The sequence below is a fragment of the Oncorhynchus keta genome, chromosome 32 (genome assembly GCF_023373465.1).
Source record: "Oncorhynchus keta strain PuntledgeMale-10-30-2019 chromosome 32, Oket_V2, whole genome shotgun sequence".
NCBI classification, from domain to species: domain Eukaryota; kingdom Metazoa; phylum Chordata; class Actinopteri; order Salmoniformes; family Salmonidae; genus Oncorhynchus; species Oncorhynchus keta.
This window is the reverse complement of record NC_068452.1, coordinates 26,637,059-26,654,458: the sequence shown is the minus strand read 5'-3', so window position 1 is coordinate 26,654,458 and position 17,400 is coordinate 26,637,059. Positions and strand designations below refer to the sequence as shown.

Here is a 17,400-nt window from a genome sequence, read left to right as displayed (position 1 = left end):
TTGGAGGAAACAATGTCATTAGGAGGAACAAAAATACAAGAGATGAAAACAAAGACAGGAATGTTGACAAGGAGGCATGTGAAAATCAAACAGGTAGATGTGAAATCGTATTGAGGACAATGGAAATGACATAATTATTATATAGCAACACAGTCTAGAATGTCCCAGAAACTCCACGTTCAGTAGACGGGAGAGTTTTTCCTGTGAGAGGGGCGAAGGTCACAAAAGGCCATAAAATGGATGCCTTGTGTGTTGCAGATAAATTTGTTGGTTATAAAACAAGTTGATTGCAAGCCTATAAAACGGTTTGCTGGCCCTTTAAATGGGCAATCTGCAGTTGAAACAATAACAAAGTGTACTCTCAGCCACAGTTTAGGTAAAAAGCTGAGTAATGGGGCTGGAGAAATGTAACCACTCTCAAATTCATAGATAAAGCTATGGATGCAAGGTCTGACCAACCATGATATCAAACGATAGCTTTAACCATGTTTTGAAGCTATGCAATATTTGTTTACATTTACACTGTTTTCAAACATTTGAGTAAAACAAGCATATATTTGATGGTTCTGATGGGATACGACAGTTGAACTAAGCTCATGAGATATTTATGAGCTATATTCTTCAAGAATCAATGGGTACATGTCAATAATATATACATCCAAAAATGGACAACTGCGGATTGCCCCTTTATAGCATGCACACCACAACATTTTGTGAAATATCCACATTTTGGAGAGACATATCAACTAAACATTTTCATATATTGATAGACGATTACAGTTTTATTTTCAGTTATCCAAAACATGTATAGTTCACATAAAATCAAGAGAACGGCTTTCAGAAATACATAGTCCTTCTCTGTGACAGAGCCTGTGTGTAGTCTAGACTATAAAACATTTTCCAGGCTTGCTTGTGTGTTTGAGCTGATATATTCCTCTCTTCCTCACTGCCCTCCTCCTACGATTGTGCCCAATCTCTACGTCTATCATTCATTATCACGCTCATTATTGCTCATGTTTTCACATTACTGTTGTTTTGCTCCTCATTGAACAGCAAATCATGACCGAAGCTCTTGCAGTGTATGCTGCAATCCTTGCTGTCTCTGCCTGGCCGGTTCCCCTCTTTCCACTGGGATTCTCTGCCTCTAACCCTATTACAGGGGCTGAGTCACTGGCTTACTGGGGCTCTCTCATGCCGTCCCTGCAGGTGTTGCGTCACCTGAGTGGGTTGATTCACTGTTGTGGTCATCCTGTCTGGGTTGGCGCCCCCCACTTGGGCTGTGCCGTGGCGGAGATCTTTGTGGGCTATACTCAGCCTTGTCTCAGGATGGTAAGTTGGTGGTTGAAGATATCCCTCTAGTGGTGTGGGGGCTGTGCTTTGGCAAAGTGGGTGGGGTTATATCCTTCCTGTTTGGCCCTGTCCGGGGGTGTCCTCGGATGGGGCCACAGTGTCTCCTGTCCCCTCCTGTCTCAGCCTCCAGTATTTATGCTGCAGTAGTTTGTGTCGGGTGGCTAGGGTCAGTTTGTTATATCTGGAGTACCCCTCCTGTCCTAATTCGGTGTCCTGTGTGAATATAAGTGTGCGTTCTCTAATTCTCTCCTTCTTTCTTTCTCTCTCTCGGAGGACCTGAGCCCTAGGACCAAATGCCCCAGGACTACCTGACATGATGACTCCTTGCTGTCCCCAGTCCACCTGGCCATGCTGCTGCTCCAGTTTCAACTGACCTGAGCCCTAGGACCATGCCCCAGGATTACCTGACATGATGACTCCTTGCTGTCCCCAGTCCACCTGGCCATGCTGCTGCTCCAGTTTCAACTGTTCTGCCTTACTATTATTCGACCATGCTGGTCATTTATGAACATTTGAACATCTTGGCCATGTTCTGTTATAATCTCCACCCGGCACAGCCAGAAGAGGACGGGCTACCCCACATATGCTCTCTCTAATTCTCTCTTTCTTTCTTTCTCTCTCTCGGAGGACCTGAGCCCTAGGACCGTGCCCCAGGACTACCTGACATGATGACTCCTTGCTGTCCCCAGTCCACCTGGCCATGCTGCTGCTCCAGTTTCAACTGTTCTGCCTTGTTATTATTCGACCATGCTGGTCATTTATGAACATTTTAACATCTTGGCCATGTTCTGTTATAATCTCCACCCGGCACAGCCAGAAGAGGACTGGCCACCCCACATAGCCTGGTTCCTCTCTAGGTTTCTTCCTAGGTTTTGGCCTTTCTAGGGAGTTTTTCCTAGCCACCGTGCTTCTACACCTGCAATGCTTGCTGTTTGGGGTTTTAGGCTGGGTTTCTGTACAGCACTTTGAGATATCAGCTGATGTACGAAGGGCTATATAAATAAATTTGATTTGATTTGATTTGATTTGTATGTTTATTGTTTGGGTTGCCTTCGTGTATTTACTCTGAGCATCTCTTTCTGGCATAAAAACATCTTCACCCCAATACCTTGAACTCCAGCATGTTCTGAGGCAATGAGCTGTTAGTTCTGTTTACTCAAGTCATATACTCTGCACACACTCTTACATGTACACCGACGTGTTCAGGAAGGAGAACTGGGTGCTGTAGCGATGCTGTAAAAAAGCATGTAAACATTACATTGAATGTGTCTGAGTGTAATGACTGGGTTGGTTTGGGAAATCTAGTCATTCTGCCACATGAACACACAGAGAGAGAGAGAGAGAGAGAGAGAGAGAGAGAGAGAAAGAGAGAGAGAGAGAGAGAGAGAGAGAGAGAGAGAGAGAGAGAGAGAGAGAGAGAGAGAGAGAGAGAGAGAGAGAGAGAGAGAGAGAGAGAGAGAGAGAGAGAGAGAGAGAGAGAGAGAGAGAGAGAGAGAGAGAGAGAGAGAGAGCTGATAATGCTTCCATCTTCAAACACCCCCGTTGATTAGAAAATGGGGTAATAATGTGTTAAAGGAACAAGGGATTGTTTTTATAGTGACTGTAAAGCTCTCTGATTGCCATAGGACAGAGTGGCATGACGCGTGCCTGTTATGGATGTTTTTGTTTCCCTCAGTAATATGGGCTTTGCTGAACACTTCAGTGAATCTATAAAAAGATAGGAAGGCTGTCTATGAAAATGCTTCCTCACATACACACACAAACAAAACCTGTAGGCATACCATAAATAAGAAATAAGTCATTTTGAATAGAGGTACTACTACTTAAAACATGAACACATTTTTAAATATAAATCATAAAGACATTGTCTAATAAGTTCAATCTTGCCTACTGCATAGAGTGATTGGTTGTGCATCACAAAGTGTTTATGAGCAATAAACGCCCACACGTCCAAGCAGAGGATTTCCTGTTCCGCTGAAGGGTCTCTCAGTGTTTTTCTCAGTGACTGAGGCTCATAATGAGATACCTATGGCCTGAGTGACCATCTATCTCCTTCAGCCAACCCTATTTATCTCTGTCCGTCCTGTAAATAAAATATTGAGCAAAAACACAGATAGTACAAAGCTCTGGATACTGCAGAAGCAGGGTGTTACCCCGACTAGAACCCCGACACATTTTTGATGAAGGGGAAAGTGAGAGTTGAGTAATGGTAAACTCACTAAGGCATGTTGCAAGTTGTATGTTGTGACTTGCGACTGCTTCACAGTATCTGCTCTGTTATCTCCTCCCCCTGATCTATTCATGCCGTTGGAATTAATGGGGCCTTTTAAAATACAGACTTAGTGATGATATGTTACTAAGGCCAACCGAAGCATGTCTTTAAAGTCAAACATAGATGGCTTTTTCTTTAACATTATTCTTATATTCCATATACATTTACATACACACAGAAATAATATCTTGTTACAAATTAAAGACACAAATAGATTCCAGGCCAAATCAATGATGTGATTTGTTGCTGTTGTGAAATGTGAGAGGTACACTACCGTTCAAAAGTTTGGGGTCACTTAGAAATGTCCTTGTTTTTGAAAGAAAAGCACATTTTTTGTCTATTAAAATAACATCACATTGATCAGAAATACAATGTAGACATTGTTAATGTTGTAAATGACTATTGTAGCTGGAAACTGCAGATTTTTTTATGGAATATCTCCATAGGCGTACAGAGGCCCATTATCAGCAACCATCACTCCTGTGTTCCAATGGTATGTTGTGTTAGCTAATCCAAGTTTATCATTTTAAAAAGCCTGTTTTTTCGGAAACTCGTCAGTCTATTCTTGTTCTGAGAAATTAAGGCTATTCCATGATATAAATTGCCAAGAAACTGAAGATCTCGTACAATGCTGTGTACTACTCTCTCCACAGAACAGGACAAACTGGCACTAACCAGAATAGCAAGAGGAGTGGGAGGCCACAGTACACAACTGAGCAAGAGGACAAGTACATTAGAGTGTCTAGTTTGAGAAACCGACGCCTCACAAGTCCTGAACTGGCAGCTTCATGAAATAGTACCCGCAAAACACCAGTCTCAATGTCAACCATAGCCTAGTGGTTAGAGCGTTGGACTAGTAACCGGAAGGTTGCGAGTTCAAACCCCCGAGCTGACAAGGTACAAATCTGTCGTTCTGCCCCTGAACAGACAGTTAACCCACTGTTCCCAGGCTGTCATTGAAAATAAGAATATGTTCTTAACTGACTTGCCTGGTTAAATAAAGGTAAAATTAAAAAACAGTGAAGAGGCGACCCTGGGATGCTGGCCTTCTAGGCAGAGTTCCTCTGTCCAGTGTTGGTGTTCTTTTGCCCATCTTAATCTTTTCTTTTTATTGGCCAGTCTGTGATGTGGCTTTTTCAATGCAACTCTGCCTAGAAGGCCAGCATCCTAGAGTCGCCTCTTCGCTGTTGACGTTGACACTGGTGTTTTGCGGGTACTATTTCATGAAGCTGCCAGTTGAGGACTTGTGAGAAGTCCAGCTACAATAGCCATTTACAAAATTAACAGTGTCTACACTGTATGTCTGATCAAATGGTTGTTATTTTAATGGACAAAAAAATGGCTTTTCTTTCAAAAACAAGGAAATTTCTAAGTGACCCCAAACTTTTGAACGGAAGTGTATATTGGTCATTAATGGTGGCTATTCAAAGCCATTCATCACCTGCTGCAATTCAGCTTTGTATGATCTCCATTTCTGCCCTCAGTTCATTACCCATTATTCACATTACAACAATCTTACTGACAATAAAAAAACAACAGAAGTTCAAAGTCTACCTAACCTAGTCTTAAATGTTGCTCAATGGACAACCCTTTGTGAATTGACTATGCTAGTGTCTCCTTAGCATAGTCTAGTGATGGGCCTATTAATAAAAAACAATCCCAACAGATGTTGTTAGTCTTATTGTGTTCATGACTATGTAGCCATTCTCCTGAAAGTGGTGAATGAGGTTATACAAAACCATCGAATTCTATAAAATGTGCTCCTCTGATATCTATTCCTAGATGAAGGTGCATTGTGCGTATCAGCTAAATATAGGGCAAGAGTATACCAAGATAACTGGTAGATAACTGGTAGCAGGATAAAAGACACACAACAGGAGTTTTAATTAATTTAGTTTCAAGTTGTATTAGTGGTATGTACAGGATACACATGGTCCAACTAAATGCCTACTTTTCAACAATGCAACAATAAGAAATATTTTTAAAATCTATTTGAAATGCGTAGTTTTCATGTCCATTCACAATATCAATTAGAATTTCAAAATATGAACGGTTTATTAAGGAGTAATGCAGAACAAATCTGTGCCAATAGGGACCAGGACTATAATCATGCCTTTATGTAAACATGATTTTTCCGTTGACGCTAATAGACCTTTCATCTTTATTTGAGTTTCTCACCACCCACAAGACACGTTAGGATTGCAGATACCCTTAACAGAAAAATCCATCTAACAACCCTCAGAACCTCCTTCGGAATATAGCTGTTCTGCACTATGCCATTTAGCTTCCATAGGGCACAAGCATGCATATTGTTTTAGCCTGCCCTCTAGTGGACAACTAATTTACTGATAATAAAAGCGATCACTCAAACATCCTGGTAATCCTGCACAACAACTCTATCCAGACAGAGCCAAGTGTGAGTGTATATCTTGGAAGTTGGATCTATCACCATTTTATACAGGTAACTAAAGCAACACTTGATGGAGCTATCAACTAAACGTTATTCATCATACATTTCTCACTGCCCTGTCTGGCCTGATTATTGCCCTGGCTGGCCTGACATGCAGTAAGGAATTATTCTATTGCTTGGGCTGTGAGTGTATTATGTGATAGCCTACATTGTACAGATCTAGGCACAGTCTGAGCACTGTCCTCCCCTCTAGGTGAACGGTCAAATGACTGTTGAGATGGGTTTTAATCAGTCTTGATTTGACATGGGAGGGGGCAAAGGACTTCTAAGGTTTATATTATATATCTTACCAACACCCACTTCGCGTCATCCAACATAAAAGCTGCGATTGGCTGTTTGCATGTAGCATACGAGAGTCGAGACATTGTTGCAAAATAAACCTGAGACTTGTCGAGCTGCCTGTGATGGTTCTCTGAATTCGATCGGGAACGGTGGCCGAACTATTCTTCAGTCTTATTCTTCAGTCTGAGGATAAGCTACAGTTCAACAACTATTGGATATGGTTTTTGTCGTTATCTACTAGACCGCGTGGCATACATTATTCATCCAACTAGTGGTAGGCAATACATTTTACAGTGTACCGTATTGTAGCCTATACAGTAGTCTTTGTTTTGCATTAGAGGCGAGACCAGAAAATTGTCACTCTTTCCCAGAATATTTATTACACATTAATAACATTATCATTACTTACACAATAGTAACACTATCTTCACTTACACATTAGTAACACTATCATTGCAAAATAAGAAATGGATGAATCAAACGGTCCTTCAAAAAGGACTATTCTGTGTTTATTTGACGTGGACGGCACTCTTACCCCACCGAGAGAGGTAGGCTAAATAACATGTTTTATTATCCCGTTGTATTAATTCTGTTTTGTTTGTCATTTTCTTTCTTCTAACGTTGCTGTCCAACTTGTCAAACCTTTCTATTTTTTAAGGAATTATAGGGCGCTTTGCCAATTCCCATGCCGTCTTGATAGCACAAAACTGTTGCAATAATGTCAATGTCTTATCTGCAGCAAGGTCTGGAATGTTCCTTCATGTTATTTAATGATTTACTATTTTCTGTCGATGTACTTCCTGATAATGTTGGCAAACACCATCATTTTCTGTCCTTCCAAATTCTTGTTTTCATATATTATTTAATCCCGTGGTTGTAGGCTACAAATGCTGTCGTCCGTCAACTCTTTTGAATGAAACTGAAATGTCTTCGTTTGCATCTGAAGCTTGTATTTCACTAAAAGTAGCGCGCGCCCCATGGAGCAGAGACATCATTCGTTTGGATGAGCTTTATGTCCTCCGTCCGTACGAGAACACGATTGTAGGCGACTGTTGCCTACTTGCACAACACTTATGAAGTCAAATTTCATATAGCATCCTGGTGGTGGTCAACCCTAGACCACCGTTACACTGGGACACTGCTTACGCCCATTCAAAATAGCCTATAACTGCTGTTTCCTGAAAGTTTCATGTCCGTTCATGTGAAGTAACAATTACCTTGCAACTGTTCGAACCAATCCTTAAATGCCCAGTGTTTTATATATATTGTCACACTATTAGGTTGGATACGGTGAAATTGTGAAAATTATAATAATGCCCTTTTAGTGTAAGAGCTGTTTGAAAAGACAGCTGTTGAATTTCAGACTGTTTTGGTGGGATGGAGTTTTGTAATGCCTGGTGATATCATTAGTTAATAGACCAATGAGAAAGAGAGTTCCAAACCTTTCTGCCAATAACAGCTCATTGTTTTGTTTTCCCCTTCCCACTCAGACCACTCTCAAACAGTCCTAGCAAAATTCTTGCTTGAGAAATTGCTCTTTGCTCTGAAGCTACTATTTTTGTTTCTTTTTGACAATTAAGGTACTTCATTGTTACCCAGAAATGATTTGATTTTGAGATAACAACAGCTGCATTGGAACTTTAACGGACAGATAAACTGATCGTAAACAACTTAAAGTGGGTACATGGGAAGAGGAGTCACATTGAGTTCCTACCCTAAAAACAGACTACTTTGATCAAGGATGTTGACATTCATAATGGGGGTAGCCTATTAGTTATGTCTTCAGCCTCTTTTGACCCCCAGATTTGAAATGCAAGATAATCAATGAATAATCAGGGTAACGGCTCTCTGGTGTTTTTCATCATGATTTCAGTAGTTTAACAAAAAAAATACTAATTCATATGAAGATAAATGGTTAACTTTCTGTTACACAATGCTGCATCAATGCATGTCTTTGCAATTGTCGTGTGAACACAGGCAGTTCTCCATGTCTTCAAATCATTCAATCAAACAGGAGGATAAACATTTAGATTATCCCTCGTTATCTCTGCCCATCGTCACAAGATGATGTCTTTGTTGTAACATAGAAGAAAAAAACGATCATATTGTAGGCTATCTGCATTCTTGTCTCAGTGTCTGGACCGGTGATGTAAAGAAACATTCAATGGCCGTCGTGTAGGCAGTGCCCAGTTCAGCAGCCGCTGGTCGGTCACAGAGACATACGTGTGCAGAATGAACCCACTGCCCTTATATTATGTAATGCAGTTTCCTTACGTGAGCATGAAGCGGTCCCTGCCTGATCCATCTGCCCAAGTCTCTCTGGCAAGATGGAAAGCTGGTTTAATAGGATTATGTCTGCAGAGGATCAATAGACCACTATCAAAGTTGCTCCTCCTTCAGAGACAGATGCCAACCGCACTCTGTCTTAACAAAAGCATTCTCCTGCTTTGTGTTCAGGCAACAAAAGCAGTTTTCAGGACTGTAAATGCCTGTCTTGTCACAGTTTATGTTATGAGTCCCTAAAACAGTGTTTTCAATGATAGACAACACAAACAGGTACAGACCGTGTGTGTGTCTGTCTGTGTGCACTCATCGTGTGTTTACGCGTCATGCGTGTGTGCTTACACCCTGCAGAAAATTGACCCTAAGCTGGATGAGTTTTTCCAGTCTCTGCGCAGGAAAGTGAAGATCGGCATAGTGGGTGGATCAGACTACTCAAAGATCGCAGAACAGCTGGGGGAGGGAGATGAAGGTGAGCACTCCTCATTCTCACTTTGGTCTCATTTCAGTCTCACATATTCACCCTCAAACCCATATCATTACCTTTCTCTCACAGGGCTTTGCAAACCCCAAAAGGCTGTCGCTTTCATGGTCATGAAATTATTGAAAGGAAATTCACCAGAGAGGGGTCTTTCATGTTGGCAGCCCACTCTCATTTGACATCAGTCCATAAATAACAGACATAGACGAAAGCAGCTACATCATAACTGATGTCTCCCCTCCGGGTCGCACATGGACCCAGGTGGAGTTACATGTTTGCTCATGTACCTGTGTTACCTTGACACACTGGCCCTGTGGTGGAGTTTACACACAGCAGTGGAGACTGGCCACCAACACACTGACAACTGACCGTTATCACTCAGAGCAGCAACAAAAGTAAAGCGAGGAGCGATAGAGTAAATATAAGTGGGAGTGATACTAGTGCATTCAAGGCTTTGTTTTCAGTGCATTTCTGCATCAACAGTTCTCTATCCTGATCATCCACAGACTGCATTATGCAAGACAGATTGAGATGCTCAGTACTTTGATACTCTAGCCATGTGAGATATGTGTACAGTGAATGGACAGGACAGAGATGAATCTGGACTGTTCCAGGTAGTGTTACATAGGTGGTAATCTGCAATGACCAATAATCCCGCTGCACCAGGTACAACATGCCTGTGTTCCAGTTGGGGGAGGTTTTTTTTAAGGCTGTGTGCTGGTAGCTTGTGTTGTCTATTTACTATGAATGTTCTCGCAATAGCACACGTTTACCTAATTTGCCCCCTTTTTCTCTTACAGTGATACAGAAGTTTGACTATGTGTTTGCTGAGAATGGCACGGTGCAGTACAAAGACGGGAAGCTCCTTTCCAAACAGGTGGGTGTCACTGAGGTGAGAGAAGGAATCAAATATATCTTTGCTCACTAACAAGCTATTTAAACATGATTCCATGTAAACAACATGTAGGCACAACCTTTTTTCTTATAAACTGCTCTCAGCTAAGAAGAATGGAAGGGAAAGTTATGATCATGTCTTTTAAGAAAACTGCACTGTGTTAATAAGAAAAGACAGTTCAAATATTTGAACTATGTCCTCTGTCCTACAGGCCATCCAGAACCAGATAGGAGAGGAACTACTGCAGGACCTCATTAACTTCTGTCTCAGCTACATGGGGCTGATCAAGCTTCCCAAGAAAAGGTGAGACTCCCTCCCTCTGACCTACTTTCAGCTCCTTTTCTATGCATCTAGTCATTCAGGGGCCCCATAGCCACTTCAACCTGTCCATCACAGCTGTAGGCATTGGAGAAAGGAATGGTGGCTCTGTCAGCATTCCTAAAGGAGAGACTAAGACAGAAGGATTGATCTGTATCTGGGTGGAGATACTTATTTCCTTGAGAAACAAAGCAATTCTGGATCTAACACTAGAATCTCTAGAATTGTTGCATGATGGTTGGTAAAAAAAAAAACGAGCTGGCGCACACTCACAATAATAGTTCGTGTGGAGGTGCTGACTAATGGCGAATAAACTATAAACTATCATAATAAAGAAAGTCGCACAATCCATGTGTAATCTCCCAGCAATTTAATGGGTATTTACCAACACTTTGGCATCACGAGGCACAGTGATAAATACTGGCTAAATACCCAATAAATTGCTGGGAGATTACACATGTATGATGGTTGGTAACAAAGCCACACTAAAGTCTCTTTTTGCAGATTAATGCCTTATTCTGCCCTCAGGGGCACCTTTATCGAATTCCGCAACGGAATGCTGAACATCTCCCCCATTGGCCGGAGCTGCACACTTGAGGAGCGAATCGAATTCTCTGAAATTGACAAGGTATTACACAGTATAAGAGTGCCTAAATCATGATCCAAACAGCAGTCATTATCTTCTAAGGAAAACGCCTAAACATCTAAACTTTTAAAACAAATAGTAAACAAACAAAGCATGCGTTATTGATTGAGTCATGTTTTCAACCTCTTATAACCTCAAATCACTGCACAGTGCAAGCAGGCATGCTTTTCTCTTATATTCTGTTACGTTGGCTCCTATTAAAAGGAGAAGAGAGTAAACAAGTCAAAACAATGCTGAGCTTTCAAGATGGCTGAACAGACAGCCCATTGATGTTTCACAGCCACACGTTATGGAGGGTTTAGTGGTCTGATGGGAGATGTGGAGAGGCTTAACCCTTAGTGGCCTGAAGCCTGACCCCTTTCCTTAACCTCTTCACAGAGAGAGAAAATCCGGGAGAAGTTTGTTGCGGCCCTGCAGGAGGAGTTTGCTGGGAAGGGTCTACGATTTACTAGAGGTAAGCCAACTGCCACAGGATGTGAGCTGGGAATTAATATCGGTGTAACTATTAGCACCTCTAGTCTTGTATTTCAGTATTATTTTGTATGCCATCTGTGCATGGTGTGATATCTATATTTGAAGACTCATTTATCTCTCAGATAGAACCCTGTTATGACTTAAATGTACTAGCTCCTTTGCTGTCTTTTCCTTGCTGTTGCTTCCTATCTGCCAGTTCACAAAGACGATCTGCAATGCGTAGTCAATCTCCTGGACACATTGTGCCCAACTTCATGAAACATTACTCTCCCCTGCTCCACTCTCTGAGGTTCAGAGATGTTTTTCTCTGGTTAGTCAGACTAGGTGTTTGCTGACTGTAACTAGGTGTGGGACTTCCTTAATGGCCTGTGAAACTGTACACAGTTCAGGCAGCTGCACAAACAGCTGGAGATAAGGCTGCTGTCTTCATAAGGCACTCTGTTAAAGCCTTGGGCCAGTAGCAGCAGTAGTTACAAACACACACATTCATCCTTACTTCATCCTAACGGCCCTAACTGAGTGACTGCCCTGGGAATCCCTCTGATTGCTGATATTAACTGGGAATCCTTCTGGTTGCTGATGTGGAAGCTGATGCTAACATCATTGGCAGCAGAGCCAGTTGGAGGGCTGTTTACACTGCAGCCGCAGAGCCTGATAAAACAAGCCAATGGGAAGGCTAGTGGATACGATTTATGTGTTTGCTCATTGCAGTCTGTATCTGCACGTCTACCCTGCCTTGGTTTGTTCACATTTCACATATGCAATGCTGTTTATGTCTATGCGGCACTTACGCCAGAGATTTTTGCCCGTGTCACTCAGCTCAAAAGGCGACATCGCAGTGTCACTTCAAATACAGGCAACTTTGTCCTGGCTATGTTTTCTTTCACCTTTATGGTGCATGGCCAGGGGTGGGGAAGGAACTGTGTGGGGGATGGGCTGAGGATGTGGGTGTTTGTGGCCAATACACCCTCTGATTGGCTGAAACCTCCCTAGCTGTTGCGTTTGTGAGCTTTCCCTTCGGGTCAAGCAGCAGTTGCTACATCCACTTTTGGACTAATACATTATGATATGTATCCATTGATTATTGAAGAATCACATCCATATGATCTTGAACAGTCGTACCCCATCAGAACACAACATATAAGCTAGTTTTACTCCATTGTTTATAAACAAAGTAAATGTAAGCAAATACTGTATAGCCTAAAAACATGGTTCAAGTTGTAATGTTGATATCATGGATGGTCAGTCCTTGCATTCATAGCTCTGCCCTTGAATTTGAGAGTGCTCACATGTCTCCAGTCCCATCGCCACACCTTTTACTGAAATGGTGGTGAGGAGGGCGCTTTGTTATTGCTTCAACTGCTGGTTGCCGCTTTAAACACTGGGGGGTAATGAAGTAGAATATAAAGGGGTGGGGGGGGGTGAGAAGCAGACTTTAAACTTACTTCTCTGAGGGCTTTTCGTGCACATTCACCGCTCATTGACCTGAATATGTGGCCGAATTGAAAGACTAACTGCTCTGGTTGTAGAATGAAAAGGAAAGAGCGATTTAAAAGAAAGGAGTCAGACACAGGCTGTGTTTGTGGAACAGAGTCCACCTCATGAGGCAGCCTGATGGCTCACATACTGTTAGTAACCTCATAAGACAGCCTGATGGCTCACATACTGTTAGTAACCTCATGAGGCAGCCTGATGGCTCACATACTGTTAGTAACCTCATGAGGCAGCCTGATGGCTCACATACTGTTAGTAACCTCATGAGGCAGCCTGATGGCTCACATACTGTTAGTAACCTCATAAGGCAGCCTGATGGCTCACATACTGTTAGTAACCTCATGAGGCAGCCTGATGGCTCACATACTGTTAGTAACCTCATGAGGCAGCCTGATGGCTAACATACTGTTAGTAACCTCATGAGGCAGCCTGATGGCTCACATACTGTTAGTAACCTCATGAGGCAGCCTGATGGCTCACATACTGTTAGTAACCTCATGAGGCAGCCTGATGGCTCACATACTGTTAGTAACCTCATGAAGCAGCCTGATGGCTCACATACTGTTAGTAACCTCATGAGGCAGCCTGATGGCTCACATACTGTTAGTAACCTCATGAGGCAGCCTGATGGCTCACATACTGTTAGTAACCTCATGGAGGTCAGCCAAGTAGTGAATAATCACCAATAATAAGACTGTCCTCCCTGGACACAGACTGTACGTCAAAGCCATCACCACACAGTCGATGCACAGAGCATAAATAAGTCTGTTCTGCTGAACTGAGCACAGTGATTGGGGCTTTTAATAACCTTTCATGCTTTTCGAGGGGAGAATGTGTTGGGCTCCAAGTCTGTTGCAGAGAAATGTGCAACATTAACCGGTTGAAGTTGCAGTCTTAAAAATATCTCAAAGCTGCTGTTCCTATAATGGGGGAAATATCACACCTATCTTACATACATTGGGCATCCTCACTCATCAGTGCATTGACCGACCAAAACAAATATCCCTGACATGGCATGAGAGAGCTGGTTGTAATGTGTTAATAATCATCACTAAAATCATCGTTATTTTATGGGAGGGACTAATATTCTGTTCAGTAACATGATGTTAAATTGTAATGTGTCAATTGAAATTGACTGAATTATTCCCTCTCGTGTGCCTCTCTATTCAGGTGGTCTCATCAGTTTTGACGTGTTCCCTGAAGGCTGGGACAAGAGGCTCTGTCTGGACGTGCTGGAGGGGGAGGGCCTGGACGCTATCTACTTCTTTGGCAACGAGACGTCATCTGTAAGTGAAGGGGAGGACCTTGTGGACGTGTCAGTGGTGGGGAATGCTCTGAGGCTAAATCTAGCAATGAGAGTAGGATTGTGCTGTGGCTTGAATGATAAAGGTTAAAGTTCAGAGATCATTGTTGATGTCATTCTATGTGGAGTTGACCCCTGCCTGAAAGAATGTTGCATGTGCTTTGTGATGGTTGTGTGTTTATTTAACCTCTTTTACTGAGACATAGAGAGAGATAAAGAGTGAGTGAGAAAACAAGGAAAGAGGTCGACAATGGTGAAAAGGGCAGTCGGTGCAAACCTATTTGTGAACAAGCAGATTCTAACGCCGTATCTACATTTCGCTCTGTTCAGGGGGGAAACGACTATGAGATCTTCAACGACCCGCGCACCATTGGTTTCACAGTATACTCACCAGAGGACACAGCCAGGCACTGTCGAGAGATTTTCTTCAAAGCTCCCACCAATGAGTCGTGATAAATCGTGCAGCAGGCACTCTCACAGTCAGCTTCCCCTGGGTTCCCCCTGTTGTTGAGGGCAGTTACTAAGAGCACCTGAAGGAGAAGAGGTGGAAATGGGAGGTAAACCACTACAGATTTGTAATCAATGCGTTGTTGTTGTATAATATTATTCTAACTAGCACTGGGCATATAAAGGGATCATCAGTAATTCACATTGGCTGGACTCCCATGGAAAGTACTATGAGATGTGGACAGATCTGCTTTTTTAAAGGGATGGTAGCTCAAACAATGGAAGTTTACTAATGTTTTCAGATTTTTATCATGACTAAGTGTTTCTCTAAGGTTTTAATGTAATATCTGATTATTTAACATCTATCAACCCAATGGTTTTTGTAGCGTGTCCCTGTATTTGTATGTAACATCAAATTAACCATAATGTCTTATAGGCCCTCCTGTAAGACAATCCTCTTGTGAATATCATGTGAAGATTTATATACATTTTGAGTATATAATGTAAATACCCACTTGTGTTTTGCACTAATATTGATACAGTTATCTGACAAACTGGGTTTTGGATCATTTGTTTTCTTTGTGAATGTAGGAAGTGACTGGTGTGGTCTTTGAACAAAATGGAGCGAGACAGAAGAGAGAAAATGTTTTTTTTTGCTCTGTGCCAGTCCACTTTCAGATTAAGTGCCAATAGAAAGTCTACACCCCCTTGAATTTGTTTCACACTTTGTTGTGTTACAAAGTGAGATTGAAATAGATTCATTGTAATTGTTTGTAAAGTTTTTTACAAATGTAAAATATATATATATATAAAATATAATAATTCCTTTAAGTATTCACGCCCTTTGTTTAGGCAAGCCTGAATTAGTTCAGAAGTCAAATGTGGCTAAACAAATCACATCATAATTTATATGGACTCACTCTGTACTCTGTGTGAAATAATAGGGATTGACATTATATATTTTTTTATGACCACCTCTTCCTCTGCCCTCCCAGGGCTTTTTCGATAGCTTCAAAAATAAAGGGCAGTGATTGGTAGATGGGTAACAATAACATATCAGACATTGAATATATCTTTAAGCACGGTCAAGTTAATAATTAAGTTGTGGATGAAGCATTAAACCACCCAGACACATCAAAGATGCAGTCATTCTTCTGAACTGAGCTGTAGGACAGGAAGGAACCTGCTTAGGGACGTCACCATGAGGCCATTGGAGATTTTAAAACAGCTACAGAGTTCAACGGCTGTGATGGGAGAAAACTGAGGATGGATCAACAACAATGTATTGAATCCACAATAATGACCTAAATTACAGTCATAAAAATAATACAAATACACAGAATAAAAATATTCCAAAATATGCAACAAGGCACTAATGTAATACTGCAAAAAAACACAGCAAAGGAATATACTTTTTGGCCTAAATGCAAAGCCTTATGTTTGGGGCAAATCCAACACAACACATCACTGAGTAATTTCCTTCAAGGTATGGGTCTGCTTGACATCGGCAAAGACTGGGGAGTTTTTCAGGATGTAAACAATCGGGATGGAGCTGAGCACAGGCAAAATCCTATAGGAAAACCTGCTTCAGTCTGCTTTACACCAGACACCGGGAGAGGAATTCACCTTTCAGCAGGACAATAACCTACAACACAAAGCTGAATATACACTGGAGTAGCTTACCAAGGAGACAGTGAATGTTCCTGAGTGTCCAAGTTACAATTTTGACTTAAATCTGCTTGAAAATCTATGGCAAGACTTGAAAATTGCTACCTAGCCATGATCTCCAACACCTTGACAGAGCTTGAATAATGGGAAAATGTTGCATAATACAGGTGTGCGAAGATCTTATGAGACTTACCCAAGATGACTCAAAGCTGTAATCGCTGTCAAATGTGTTTCTAACATGTATTGACTCAGGGGGGTGAATACTTATCTAACCAAGGTATATAAAACAAATGTTAGAATTTTTTCTTCCACTTTGACAGAGTATTTGGTGTAAATTGTTGACAAAAAAAATGACAAATCAATTTTAATTCCACTTTGTAACACAATAAAATGTGAAGAAATCCAAGGAGGGTGTAGACTTTCTACACAAAAGGGTTATTCGGCTGTTCCCATAGGAGAACCCGTTTCGGTTCCAGGTAGAACCCTTTTTTATTCCAGGTAGAACTCTTTTGGGTTCCATGTAAAACCCTTTGTGGATAGAGTTCAATCTGGAACCAAAAAGGTTTCTTCAAAGGGTTATCCTATGGGGACAGCCGAAAAACCCTAATTAGAATCTAGATAGCATCTTTTTTTCTAAGAGTGTTTAGACACTGTAGGGAGAAGTCTTACCTCATCTATGCAATTACTTATAAATGATTCCTGCTACTTCAGTCTGCACCGCTATAAGAAATGGATCTCACAGATGGCTCATACACCCTTTACATTACCTACCCAGTATATTCATAGGTACACGTCCTTTAGTTGTATCTTATCAAACTGGATGTCTTGACCCTTCTGCCAAAGGCCATTAGACCTTCCTGAATGACAAAGGTCCAGTGGACTCACTCGTACAGTTTGATCGACATACACTAATTGTGAAATCATCATGTGATTGTTGAGTACTGTATTAATTTGAACTATGTTCATTGTAATAAATTATTTTATATCATTGTGCCAAGTGTGACTTGTTATTTTTTTGTA

General features: G+C 41.6%; 1 protein-coding gene across 3 annotated transcripts; it reads left to right on the top strand.

The window, feature by feature from the left end:
- The first annotated feature begins 6,384 nt into the window (after positions 1 to 6,384).
- LOC118365457 (phosphomannomutase 1-like) lies at positions 6,385 to 17,373 on the top strand. 3 transcript variants are annotated; one of them, XM_035747690.2, is made up of 8 exons: positions 6,385 to 6,922; positions 9,042 to 9,126; positions 9,936 to 10,027; positions 10,242 to 10,333; positions 10,877 to 10,976; positions 11,373 to 11,448; positions 14,133 to 14,248; positions 14,596 to 17,373. In XM_035747690.2, the coding sequence occupies exons 1-8, from the start codon at positions 6,842 to 6,844 to the stop codon at positions 14,716 to 14,718; spliced, it is 765 nt and encodes a 254-aa protein (XP_035603583.1). In that variant the 5' UTR covers positions 6,385 to 6,841; the 3' UTR covers positions 14,719 to 17,373. The 3 variants fall into 3 exon arrangements, with proteins under 3 accessions (XP_035603583.1, XP_035603580.1, XP_035603581.1); XM_035747687.2 differs by having other exon boundaries at positions 6,399 to 6,922; positions 9,009 to 9,126; XM_035747688.2 differs by having other exon boundaries at positions 6,412 to 6,922; positions 9,009 to 9,126; positions 9,936 to 10,012.
- Positions 17,374 to 17,400: the final 27 nt, after the last annotated feature.